A 13,906-nucleotide genomic window follows, 5' to 3' on the forward strand; every position below is an offset into this window, starting at 1 on the left:
TGGAGAGAAAATGTTTCCACTTGTGGGGGAGTCCAAAACTAGAGGTCATAAATATAAAATAGTCGCTATTAAATCCAATAGGGAATTCAGGAGAAACTTCTTTACCCAGAGAGTGGTAAGAATGTGGAACTGTAAGGAAATATAGGTTAAGGTATTTAGGGGAACCAGGCTTGAAAGAGTTAATTAGTCAAAGCTTTAGCTGAAAGTACTGTACTATGACGTAGACTGCTTTTAAATCAACTTACTGCAGCTCCAGACACTAAGTCATGAGATCTTGCTGTTGTAAATTAAGGGAGGAACATAACAGTACCCCTCACTCCTTCAGGCATTCTGGAATACAGAAACTAGCCATCTCCTGGCACCTTCAAGGCCTGTTGGGTGATTTATCAACTGCAGGAACTGAGGAACATTGTGCTCGGGATAAGGGGAGGTCTTGAGGCATTGTCTCTTATGGACCAGTACGTGTTATCCATATCATTGGGTAAATTAAAAGAGAGTATTTTGGAAAATACTTGATTGGATGTATTTTGCTCCAGTGAGGAGGGCTGGGGGTTAATTCAGTGTATAAGTAGCCAGCCCCTACTCAAACTCAGGGTAGAGAAGAAAGAAAGTAGAAGCGAGATTAGAACACACTCTCTACCCGGAATAGAACGGGTAATGTAATTCTTGTTCTGTACTGTTAACTACTGCTTATATACTTGCGTGTTTTGATCCTCGTGTGAAGTTAATAAAGTGTCACTGTATCCACTTGGGAGTTAGGTCGAATCTTTTCAAGAGAACGCGCTACCACGGGGAGTAGTTGGGGCAAATAGCGTAGATGCATTTAAAGGGAAGCTAGATAAACAAATGAGGGAGAAAGGAATAGAAGGGTATGCTGATAGGGTGAGATGAAGCAGGGAGGGAGGTGGCTCATGTGGAGCATAAACGCCAGCATAGACCAGTCGGGCCGAATGGCTTATTTCTGTGCTATAGTTTTGATGCACCTTGATGTAACTTTTAACATGTGTTGTCTGCGGTGTCCTTAAACAAACACGGAAAAAAAATATGGATATATATATATAGATCAATAATTCTGCAGAATGAGAATATATGTCAAGGATTTGGGTCAGGTGTGGTTTATTAACAGCTGACTTTAGACAAAGAAACACCAGTTATTTAATCAATACCAGCAGATCTCCCAAGGCGTTGCTCAGGGTCAGACAAGGGACACGATAGATGTCCCAGTGTGCTTTACAGCCAATGAAGTACTTTTGAAGTGTTGTTACAATGTATGTAACATGGCAGCGAATTTGCACACAGGAAAGTCCCACAAACAGCAATGAGATAATGGGCAAATAATCTGATGTAGTGATGTTGGTTGAGGGATAAATATTTGACCGGGACACCGGGAAGAACTCCCCTGCTTTTCTTCGAAATAGTGCCATTGGATCTTTTATGTTCACCTATGAGGGCAGATGGGGGCTTGGTTTAACATCTCATCCAAAAGACAGCATCCTCTGACAGTGCGAAGCCTACTCTGTACTACACTGGAGCATCAGCCTAGATTTTGTGTGTGGGAGTCCCCGGAATGGGACTTGAACCCACAACCTCCTGACGCAGAGGCGCGAATGCTACCAACTGAGCCACTGGTGACATGTCCCTTTATTACTACGCATTGAATTCTTACCTATACCTTTTCCTAAAGCTCACATAGATCTGATGTACAACAAATCAGTAGGCAAGGTCACATTAACTCTGCCAACTGGAAGGAACAGTACCTGTGGTAGGTCTTGAGGATGCTCAGAGACAGCAACATAATGATCAGGATGAGGACTAGAGTCAAGCTTAAAATCAGCGGATCCAGGTCTGGAAAACAGAAAATGAGTGCCTGAACTCTGTGAATTTCTTGCAGAGGTTTCTGTACAATGCATTATTCAAACTTTTTCTTTAACTCCATGAGGAACCCCTCAGGGAATATGATTTCCAACACCCATATGTGGACTGATATAAAGAGAAATCTTGCCTGAAAAATAATCCCCTCATTGTAAACATTGTACTGCGGTCAGAAATCCACCCCATAGCCTCTCAGTCTGCAAACTGGAAGAATATCTGGTCAGAAAACCTAGAGATAATTCTAATACCTGAAACTGTAGTGGCAGACACAGGCTTGGACCATATGGTCCAGTACCCGTCCATGGAGACTCCATCAGGCTTCACTCGAATACTGACATGGTACTCAGTCTGAGATTTGAGCTTCAAAATGATGCACTCTGTCTTCCCTTTGATAATCTCCACCTAAGCAGAAAGTAGAAAGTTATATAGATATCTGTTGCATGATGGCTAAGTTCACAATAGTCACTTGTGTAACAATTTACAGGGCTCAGCTAGTCATCAGTATAGCAGCACAACATAGACCGGTCCTTTCCCCAACCCAGTGTCCGCACACCTGCACTTTAAAGCAGATAATGATCAGGAGCAGGAACAAACTCTGACTTTTCAGCTTTACACCTAGCAATGACGTCTGGAGTTAGAGACCAACTAGGACTCGCAAGGCAGGTACTCCATGCAATGAATCATGGGTTCTGTTACCTTTTGCACACTGGACCCAGCTGAAGAAAAGTTGACTTCATACATTAAAGAATTTTCCAGGTACTTAAGCTGAGGCGCCGACCACTTGACGTGAAGCTGGCCAGGCTTCCCAGTCTGTTGCACTGTCACGTTAGATGGTGGATCTAAAAGAACTGAGGGAAGAATAGAAAAGTCAAAGTTGAGATCTTTTTGCCATTTTGTTCACAGTGGATTCAATTAATTAGGAAGGAGACATTACACTGAGGCTTGCTTGTGGGTCAGGAGAATGTTAAATATCCCATGGCACTATTTGAAGAAGAGCAGGGAATTCTCATGATATCCTGCCCAACATTCCTCCCTCAACCAATGCCAACATTAAACGGATTGGCGGGGCATTCATCACACGACTGTTTGTGGGACATCGCTAATGCAGAGTAACCCCTATTTGCTACATTGCTAAAGTCACTGCACTTCAAAAGGCAATTCATTATAATGCATAGGCTGAGATATTTTAATGTGAACGATGCTATATAAATGTAAGTTTTATTATAATACAACCACCCTTCTCTTACTTTCACCCAAACCTGACCCTACATTGAAGGGATTCGCAAAATTTCACATGTTCCCCCCACCCCGAAGATTTATTGGAGTTATTAAAGAAACCCTGGTGTGACTGTTTTAAAAAATCCAAGGTCTCTCAAAATGGCTGCAGTCAGACACATGGCCGAGGACCGGCAGATTTGAAATTGCATTCTCAACAACTCGGCAGGCTTCGTGTTTCAGACAGGTTTCTTTAAACAATGCAGCTGCATTCTCGCCCTGAGGCAAGCTATCAACATGGCCGGCCAACACATCAAAATTCGAGCAGGAAGTGATCGCAGGACAAAAGGTGAACCATCAAGGTACATTCGGAACAATGGTAAAGCAGTTAGCGAACAGATCGATACAGGAACCGGCCATTAATGTAAATGGGCCAGAGATGGGGTCCTTTGTCTTACGTTTCGTGCTTAAATCAAACAATGAAGCAAGCTGATGAGGTATGAAAAAAAACCTGTTACCAAGAGGGTATAACTGGGGCTGCCCAGTATCTCTCTTCTGCTTCTCTCTTCGCCTCTTGGCCCTATCCTGTCTGTCTGCTAGCACCTAAGAAGGAAGGCCATTCAGTAAACCTCGCAACCACATGTCGACGGCAACAGCAGGCACAGGGGCCAGGCCTTTTCATCTGTTTTCACCGGTGAGCATTAATTTTCTGGCCACCACAAGACAACCTAGCATAGGTGTAAGGGTGGGGGTTAAAGGGGATATTGCTAAACTTGTGATTTTAGAATTTTCCCTCGATGTGTCCGTTTCTTCCAACCCGTTAAGCTTAAGACTGTATTACATCCATAGCGATTTCTTTATCTTCTGTATTATACTGTTTACTTTGTAGTTTTAGTTTTCTTATTAATAAACATTGGTTTTCCTTGTACCAATCCACTGGTCTGTTTGTCTGTCTTTGTTACCACTCGATAAGTCCTCAGCTCAGAATCAGGAAGGGGTAAGCGATTCGCAACCGCACTGCGGGCAGGGCAGCTCAGGAAAACATAACTGGCTGACCTATTATAAGCCCGAGAAACAGTAAAAAAAAGAAACCCCTTACAGAAATGGCGAGTCAGGCAGGAGCTGAGGCGAAAGTGTATAACAAGGCAGACAGTGGTGCGGAGGAGGAATCCGCAATGGAGATAAGGTTGTCTGCCTATGTGTGCGGCAAGGTAAATATCGCGAAAAAGTGGGTGAGCGATATGTTAAAGGCCGAGCGTCCCATAGATGCAGCCATCCAGTGGACAGCAAGTAAACAGTATAAGAAAGGTATTGAGAAGGCGGTCTGGCTCTTGTGTTTTAAAAAGCAGGTCTTGGTACTAGACCGTGCTGTAGCAGTACAAGCAGCCAAGATTAAACAGTTGACCCTAGAGCTGCAGGAAAAGACAGCAGCCGAAGAGCAAGGGGTAGCGGCGCTCCAGGCAATAAGCCAAGAAAGGGCGCAGATGGCAAGGGACCACCAGGCAAAGGTAGAGCGCCTGGAATACCAGATCGCTGAGCTCAAAGGTAGCGCTGGAGGTCGAATGGAACACCTGGAATACCAGGTCAGAGAGGCGAGAGGCAGTGAGGTTATGTTAATGGATAAGATCCACAGCCTCACGCAAGAATTAAAAGAGCAGGAGGAGAAAGTAGGCGAGGTAAAGGCAGCATATAAGCTGGCCTGCGCCCAGGGGTTTGAGGACGCAGATCATCGCCCCTGCAGGCAAGAAATAGAACGTTTGGGCATGGACTTAGCGAGGGCGAAGGGCATGGTATGCCTCCTTAGCCCGAAGGCGGGCCAGTCGGATTTTACCGGCAACCCAAGCAGGAAAGTCCCACAGGCAGCTCCCAGACGACACTGGTTAGGGAACCAGAGGCTTCACGGCCATCACCCAAAGCCCCGAGTTTTCAGGAGGTCTGGCAGCAAGGGGGGGTGGAGGATGAAGCATTAGGGGAGACCCAGCAATTCCTGGTAGATAGACCAGGACCGGGACCAGTGTACCCCCTCCGACAACGGAGGTACGGCCCGCCCGCCGATGGCGAGGACCTAGGGGCCATCCAGAACCAGTTTGTAGTGCCGCATGGCACCCCACAGCTCAGGGCCATGGTTAGCCATATCCCTAAGCTTACAGTGGAGGGAGACCCCTCTCTACACTTCCGTGAGATAGAGCAGGCAGCGTGCGTTAATGACTGCGATGAAGCAGAACAAGCAAAAATGCTGCTGTTTTCTCTGGGGGGTGACCTCCTCCAAACCTTATCAGATGAGTGCAAAAGGGGGCAGAAAGATTACGAGGAGTTAAGGGATGAGATATTGGAGGCCATGGGACTAAATGATGGGAGTCCGTTCGCCCGGGTGGGAAGAACGGTACAGCTTCCCGGGGAGTCCCCACAGGCTTTCGCAGACAGGCTGTGGCCAGTCTACCGGAGCGCATGCCCGGGAATGCCAGGGCAGGCATTCCTGAACAGAGATCAATTGGCCCACTGGCTCCGCTGTCTCATGACAAACTGCCTGCCCCAAATTCGAACACGAGCTGCGGCTTGGTTTGACCCCCGTAGCCCCCAGACCACCGAGGAAACGGTGATCCGCCAGCTCACGATAGCATTTAAAAATATCAGGGGTATCGAGACGCCCCAACCCAAGGGGAAAGTCCACGAGGTTAAATCAGGGGCCCAGCATAAAAGGGAATGGCACCAGGAAGGGAATCGTCCCGCCCAGGCTAAGTTAAACTGCTATGGGTGCGGGAAGAACGGCCACTGGCGGAAAGATTGTAAAAACCCCTGGAAGGATACTAAGGGAAAGAATCCCACCGCCCCAGCCCAAAAGGCAGCGATGGGGGAGGCAGAGACAGGAATTGCCCCCGCTGCCATGGAGTCATTTTTTGAGGCCATGCGATCTTTTATGGCCAGCCAGGGAAGAATAGCAGCCACTACCGGTGTGGTAGCTCCCTCAGCCCCCCCCTAACAATGCCCCGCTATGACTAAAGCCCGCACAGCCTGTCTACCTGTGTGCTCTCAGGTATGATGGATGGAAAAGACCGCTCGTGCAGATGGAGGTAGAGAAGGTTGAAGGGACTTATCTGCTGGATACGGGGGCATCATGCACCGTGATCCACGCAGCTAATCCCACCACCTCACCTCTGTCTAGCGGAGTTCCATACGTTCTATCGGGGTTCACCGGTAAGGAACAGGCGGGAGCCTTCTCCAAGCCGCTCTCAGTCCGCCTGGGCCCACTCCAAACCAAGTGGACGTGTGTCCTGACGAGGTGGGAAGCGGAGGGAGGAAAGGGGATCCTAGGGGCCGACTTCATCGTGGGCCACGGGATCCTCGTGGATCTCCGCAACCATTGCCTTTGGGGAGCCGACACGGGTGAGGAGAATGGCGTGTTCGTTATCCCAGGAAAAGAAGGGAAGGGAACCCTGTGTACTGTGAAGCCGAAAGGAGGTTATGACCTCGGGCTCATGGTAGAGGGTGTCCCGGAGGAATTTAAAGCAGTCGTGCAGGCTCGCATGGCTGCGTTCGCCACGCACAAACACGACTGCGGGAGGGTCACCGAGTTTGAGGTCAGGGTAGACGGAGACCCCATGGCCCGGCCCCAGAAGCAGTATAACTTTCCTAGAGAAGCAGAGCCCGATATGGAGATGGCCATATCCTCGTTGGTGCAGCAGGGAGTGCTGAGGCCCATAGCCACTCATGTTAATTCTCCGCTTTGGCCGGTCAAGAAACCGGACAATTCATGGAGAGCCACGGTGGACTATCGGGTGCTCAACAGCAATATCCCCGCGTGTGCCCCCACAGTGGCAGCAGTTGCCGACCTCATCGGAAGCATTCCAGCATCCGCGACTACGTTCACGGTGCTGGATATTTCGAATGGGTTTTGGTCAATCCCCTGAAGGAGGGAAGACCAGTATAAGTTCGCTTTTACTTTTAAGGGGCAACAGTATACTTGGAACTGTTTGCCGCAAGGTTTTCATAACAGCCCTAGCATCTTTCACCAGTGCATGGCGAGTAGTTTAAAAGAATTTAGCCAGCCCAGGCAATTGGTGTAGTATGTAGACGACCTGCTCTTGTTTACCGACTCGGGGAGCATGGCCCGCTACTGGCCGAATTGCTGGAGCTGTTGCAGAGGAAAGGTTTTAAAGTGAACCCTAGGAAAGCGCAGATCGGCCAGCAGGAGGTGAAGTTCCTGGGCCTGACCGTCCGCGCAGGGGAACGAGCCATAGACAAGGCTAGGAGGGAAGCGGTCCAAGAGCTACCGGTCCCCAGTACTGTGAGGGGTGTGAGGTCGTTCTTAGGGCTAACAGGCTACTGCAGAGATTTTATTGAGGATTATGCAGCCACAGCAGCCCCTCTGCTCCAACTCCTACGCAAGGGAGTGGAGTGGTCTTGGGATGAGGGGTGCCAGGCAGCATTTGTCCAGCTCAAGAGGGACCTGCAGACCGCACCAGCCCTGGGAGCGATAGATGGAGGGAGAGAGTTCTTTCTGGAGGTAGCGGCCAGCGGGGATAATCTCAGTGCTGTGCTGCTCCAGGAGCGGCACGGCAGGCTAAGACCCGTGGTCTACTCCTCCAGAGTACTCACTGACGTGGAAAAGAGCTACTCAATTTGCGAGCGGCACCTTTTGGCCACGTACTGGGCTGTGAAAAGATCCTCGATCTTCACAGGCACCTCTCCTATCACCCTCCTCACACGTCACACGCCCACCCAGATGCTTCTGGACGGGAGGATCAAAGATGGGACAGTCAGCAGTGCCCACATTGCGCGCTGGACCCTCCTCCTTTCCCAGATGGATCTGAGGGTGAGGGGCCTTTGCGAGCCAAAGCTCGCGGCTAACATGGTATATCCTGGAACAGCCCATCAGTGTTCCATAGAAGGGGTGTGGGAGGCGAACATTGGTCTACGGGCCGGGATACATCCCACAGGCCGCGAGATCTATGTAGACGGTTCCAGCATGGTATCCGCTGGTGAACGTCTCACGGGATGTGGAGTCTATGACCCATCGGCTAATATTGCCTTGGCGATCAAGCTCCCCAGCACCATGAGCGCCCAGCAGGCTGAACTGTCCGCGGTGGTGTACGTGGTTACCCACCCCGAAATCTTCCCCACCCCATACACGATTTGCTCGGACAGTATGTTCACTTGCAACTCGTGCACGGAATACCTGGCAATCTGGTCCCGTCGCGGATATACCTCCGCCGACGGGAGGCCCTTAACAGTAAAACCCCTGCTGGAGAAAATCCTGGCAGCCGTGGGGGAGGAAGGCGAGGTCTTCATCCACAAAGTGAAGGCCCACTCCTCCACAGAACCCCGCAGCCAGGGCAACCAACAAGCCGACACGCTGGCCAAGGAGGGTGCCCGCACCGGCATTTTCTGGGACCCCTATGGGTCCGGGCCCGTGGCGGCAGTTAGAGGCATGGGTGGGACCCAGAGGAGCTTAGGGGTAGCATTTGCCCCGGATCTTAAAACAGTCCAAGCCCAGGACCCTGTCCTGAAAACCGTCACTAGCGCAGTGAGCGAGGGTAGGAGGATAGAGGGCCCTTACGGCGTGGCAGCCCTCTCCATAAGAGAGGGCATGCTGTTCAAGGAAGGACAGTGGGTAGTACCCCAGCAACACCGGAGGGAGTTCCTTCAACTGGCCCATGAAGGGCCGGGAGCAGGACACCCCGGGCCTGAGGCCACCTGGCCGCGGGTGGAACAGGCGGGATGGTGGCCAGGTCTCCGGGAAGATGTCCGCGAGTTCTGTGCTAGCTGTCTTGTGTGCGCTGCAAATAACCCCGACCCCCACAGAAGGAAGGTGCCCATGGGACACGTTAGGAGGGTAGAGGGACCATGGCAGTCGATCCAGATCGACTACATCGGGCCCCTACCCACCGCCCAGGGAGGCTACAAATATTGCCTCGTCCTGGTGGACGTGTTTTCCAAGTGGGTCGAGGCCTTCCCCTGTAGAAAAGCCACAGCATTAGGGACTGCAAGGATCTTGGTACGGGAGGTGTTCTCGCGGTGGGGACTACCCCAGTTTGTGGAGTCCGACCAGGGAAGCCACTTCACCGGCCAGGTCATGCAGAACACACTTATGCTGCTCGGTATTCAGGGGAAGTGGCACGTAGCCCACAATCCACAGTTCTCAGGGATTGTGGAATGCATGAACCGCACCGTCAAAGAAAGGCTGAGGAAGGAGACAGCGGACTCACCCCGAAAATGGGCCGAGGTCCTGCCTCTAGTCCTCATGGGGATCCGGGCCAGTCAGTCAAAGTGTACGGGGTATTCCCCGCACGAGCTCATGACCGGTAGGGTCATGAGAACCCCCACCCATGTCCTAACCCCAGTTCTTACTGAAGGGCAGCTTCGGGAGGTAAACCGGGATAAATTCGCCCACACTCCTCGAGCGCCTGAAGCAGATTTACGAACAGGCAGCAGGTAGTCTGGGGAAGCAGCATCGGAATAACCGATTGCTGCTCGAGCCTAACAAAAGTCATCAGTGGGAGATAGGGGACCAGGTAATGGTGAGGAACTACGCCCGAGTGGGGAGTTTGGAGCCACTGTACATGGGACCCTATAGCATAGTAGATAAAGCCAGCCCCATGGTTTACGCTGTAAAATTGCCCCGGCGGACGAAATGGTTTCATATAAACCAATGTAAGCTGTTTAGATCGGAGGCGAAAAAGCAGGCAGCTGGGATCCAACCCGAGGTTAGAAATCCCCAGCTCCCAGCAGGTCACAGCTCACAGGCAGCACCTGCAGGAGCAGTCGCATGTATCAGGGGAGGAGTCACCCAGGCCCCTGTCCAAACCATTGCCCCTCTCTTCTGGGACTCAGGAGGGGAGGAGGAGGAGGAGCCCGAGGCAGGTAGCCCCGCCCCCGACCCAGGTTTTGAACCTGGAGAGGAAGACTCTCAGCCACCGGCAGCAGGCAGCGAGGGGTTGCCTGTCCCCAGCTCAGACTTGGGAAGGGAGGAGCCACAGGGGAAAAGTCCCCAGCCAGCGAGGGCTGCGACCCACAGCAAGTGTCCGCTCGCCAGGGTAGCCCCACCAACAGCACTTCCTAGGAGGTCCCCTCGGACACCCCAGCCTAGGAAGGCATGGTCGCCGGCTCCCCAGTTTAAAAGGGCTACCTCCCGTGCTAAAGTTAAGTCGAAAGACAAAGGTCCTCAGCCAGCAGTCGCGGGCTGTGAGGGACCGGAAGTAAAGGTCAGTACAGCCACGCCGCAGGGAGCAGCCTGCAGCAGTCCTGACAGAATTTGAGCTGGCCGCTCGGAGACGGGCGGCGGATGTATATAGCTTTAGCAGTTAAGTTGTAGTTTTAAGTTAAGATATATAGGTTTATTATAAGGTGTGGAACCGTAATGTAATTTTAAGATGGAACCGTTCCAGTGTTGTCTACGTGAGCCGAGGTCGAGGGACCCGCTCACACTTCACCCGAGCCAGGCAGCCTGTATGGGGCCCGGCCAGATGTTAAATTTTATCAGTTTGATTTTTCAGATGGTGACAGAACCAGACTATACACCCACGAGCTTTTGGACAGGATTGGGAGACAAAGAAGGGGTGTTTTTAACGATGTCTTAACTGGTTTTAACACGGGGTCTTCTGTCATCAACAGCTGAGATGACATCGAGCTGCAGACCCAGATTAATGGTTTAAAAATGCAATTAAAGACAGGGTGGAGAACATTGGTGTCATTCAGTGGGGTGCACACGTTCGTTTCACAGCGGTCCCGCCCTACGTCATAAAGTGGGAGCATGGTATGACGGGTACTGACCTCTCGGGGTGCCAGAGCCGGGGATCACACATAATCCTGTGTCCCCAGCACTTGAACGCCTATTCAAAACCGCAGTGCGGGTTCAGAGCTGCTGACGCGAAGCCTATAAACTGCACCATGGTAGCCATGGCACAAGGCCATGTTCCCCCACAGGTGGCATATATAGGAGGTGGGACATATTGCATCACCACAGCAGCGTCTCACTACCAGCATGGTCAGCACAGCTGGTGTGCGGTGAGTGACAGCAGTTTCTGCTTTAAACCCGAGGCAGAAGTTCAAGTGGCACAGATACGAATTGTCCCCATCCCTGAACCATCCACTGTTCACCTCACTGTGAAAGAGAATTTCACCAACCTCCAAAAGTATGTAGCCCACTTTGGCTATCAGATCCCCCCTTCCCCAGAACACCTCGTTAATTATTAAAAGCAGTAGGGGTGTCCCAAAAACACTTTTACACGCTGGAACAGAAGACTGTCCAGATAGGGGCCGATATTCTGAGTATCACGACCCCACCCTGGTGGGACATCTTTGAGAATATAGAGGTCCCCTCCTGGATTCGTCTGGCATCACACGTGCTAGTAATCTGTCAGCTCGGGATCGTCCTCTACCTGGTTTGCGTCCAGTGTAGGAATAGGGGTCTCGAGGTAGTAGTTAGAACACAAAGGGTATGGAAGGACCAGTATGCTCGGGTAGACGAAACACCCGTGTGAGTTCGGGGACGCATCCCTTGCGAGTGATGGCAGCCTGTTTCATTATTTTAATAAAGATGGTCCCTTCCGTTTGTTGTTTTCAATAAAGTAAGTTTACGTTTTGATGTTATTTTGAATAAAGATTGTTCATTGTTGTGTTGTATAGTATGCGAAATACTGTTTCATCCCAAGTGGTGCAGGGGTATTTGGACCCCTCTGTGCTGGGATTGCTGTAATTCAACCTTGTTTTCTATCCGAATGCCTGCCATACACTGGGGTTCTCTCCAAGTAAGGGAATGTATGTGTCGAGGGATTAGGGATAGGTAAATAAAGGGGAAGGTTGTTTGCGACGGTCAGAAATCTTTGCTCACCTTACATGGACACTTCAAGCAAGTTTAAGTATCCACAGGGGGGAGTGAAGGGATTCGCAAAATTTCACATGTTCCCCCCACCCCGAAGATTTATTGGAGTTATTAAAGAAACCCTGGTGTGACTGTTTTAAAAAATCCAAGGTCTCTCAAAATGGCTGCAGTCAGACACATGGCCGAGGACCGGCAGATTTGAAATTGCATTCTCAACAACTCGGCAGGCTTCGTGTTTCAGACAGGTTTCTTTAAACAATGCAGCTGCATTCTAGCCCTGAGGCAAGCTATCAACATGGCCGGCCAACACATCAAAATTCGAGCAGGAAGTGATCGCAGGACAAAAGGTGAACCATCAAGGTACATTCGGAACAATGGTAAAGCAGTTAGCGAACAGATCGATACAGGAACCGGCCATTAATGTAAATGGGCCAGAGATGGGGTCCTTTGTCTTACGTTTCGTGCTTAAATCAAACAATGAAGCAAGCTGATGAGGTATGAAAAAAAACCTGTTACCAAGAGGGTATAACTGGGGCTGCCCAGTATCTCTCTTCTGCTTCTCTCTTCGCCTCTTGGCCCTGTCCTGTCTGTCTGCTAGCACCTAAGAAGGAAGGCCATTCAGTAAACCTCGCAACCACATGTCGACGGCAACAGCAGGCACAGGGGCCAGGCCTTTTCATCTGTTTTCACCGGTGAGCATTAATTTTCTGGCCGCCACAAGACAACCTAGCATAAGTGTAAGGGTGGGGGTTAAAGGGGATATTGCTAAACTTGTGATTTTAGAATTTTCCCTCGATGTGTCCGTTTCTTCCAACCCGTTAAGCGTAAGACTGTATTACATCCATAGCGATTTCTTTATCTTCTGTATTATACTGTTTACTTTGTAGTTTTAGTTTTCTTATTAATAAACATTGGTTTTCCTTGTACCAATCCACTGGTCTGTTTGTCTGTCTTTGTTACCACTCGATAAGTCCTCAGCTCAGAATCAGGAAGGGGTAAGCGATTCGCAACCGCACTGCGGGCAGGGCAGCTCAGGAAAACATAACTGGCTGACCTATTATAAGCCCGAGAAACAGTAAAAAAAAAGAAACCCCTTACAACATGGACAATGGAAACTTGGTTTATTGACCTTCACAACAAAGAAACAGAGAGCTGCATTATGAAAGAAAGAACTTGAATTTATATAGCACCATTCATGACCTCAGGGTGTGCCAAAGTGCTTTACAGCCAATTAAGTACTTTTGAAGTGCAATCACTGTTGTAATGTAGGAAACTCAGCAGCCAACTTGCGCACAGCAAGCTCCCACAAACAGCAATGTGATAATAACGAGAGAATCTGATTAATGATAATGGTTGAGGGATAAATATTGGCCCGGACTCCCCTGCTCTTCTTCAAACAATGCTATGGGATCTTTTATGCCCACCCGAGAAGGCATTGGGTTAACATCTCATTTGAAAGACGGCACCTCCGTAAAGCATTAGAGTTGCCAGCCTAGATTTACATGCTCAAGTTTCTAGAATGGGACTTGAATCTACAATCTTATGATTCAGAGGAGAGAGTGCTACCCACTGGGCCACAGCTGACATCTTGGCAAAAACATAGGTTACACTCACCTGCATGGTTGATGTACATGTCCTTTCTGCTCATGACTATGCATGAATTTGATGACACCTCAATATCCAGCGGAGCAAATAAAGAAACATCCATCATTGGAAACTTACAGATGTAACGGGTCATATCACTGACAATCCTTTCCGTGGATAGTGGACATTCTTTCTTCACATCCTCATACCTGTAGAACAAAACAACATTGCAGAAGAGCAGGTTAAAATTGAAGACAGTGAGATCCGGATGGTTTCTGTTGGGTGAATAGGATTAAAATCGACTCCAATGTCTTCTGTTGGTTTGATAATGGAATTTGTACAACATCAACAACAACTTGCCAATTATATAGTGCCTTTAGTGTAGTAAAACATCCCAAGGCGCTTCACAGGGGC

At 49.8% G+C, this 13,906-nt stretch overlaps 1 protein-coding gene across 1 annotated transcript in view; it reads right to left on the reverse strand.

The window, feature by feature from the left end:
• Window positions 1-13,906, reverse strand: part of epor (erythropoietin receptor) — a 34,986-nt gene that overhangs the window by 10,527 nt on the left and 10,553 nt on the right. The window contains exons 3-6 of the mRNA XM_067973071.1: window positions 13,523-13,701; window positions 2,569-2,720; window positions 2,121-2,274; window positions 1,758-1,845 (exon numbers count right to left, since the gene is read on the reverse strand). Coding sequence (XP_067829172.1) covers window positions 1,758-1,845; window positions 2,121-2,274; window positions 2,569-2,720; window positions 13,523-13,701 — 573 coding nt within the window. The remainder of the gene's footprint in view (window positions 1-1,757; window positions 1,846-2,120; window positions 2,275-2,568; window positions 2,721-13,522; window positions 13,702-13,906) is intronic.

The sequence above is a fragment of the Heptranchias perlo genome, chromosome 37 (genome assembly GCF_035084215.1).
Source record: "Heptranchias perlo isolate sHepPer1 chromosome 37, sHepPer1.hap1, whole genome shotgun sequence".
Classification (NCBI taxonomy): Eukaryota; Metazoa; Chordata; class Chondrichthyes; order Hexanchiformes; family Hexanchidae; genus Heptranchias; species Heptranchias perlo.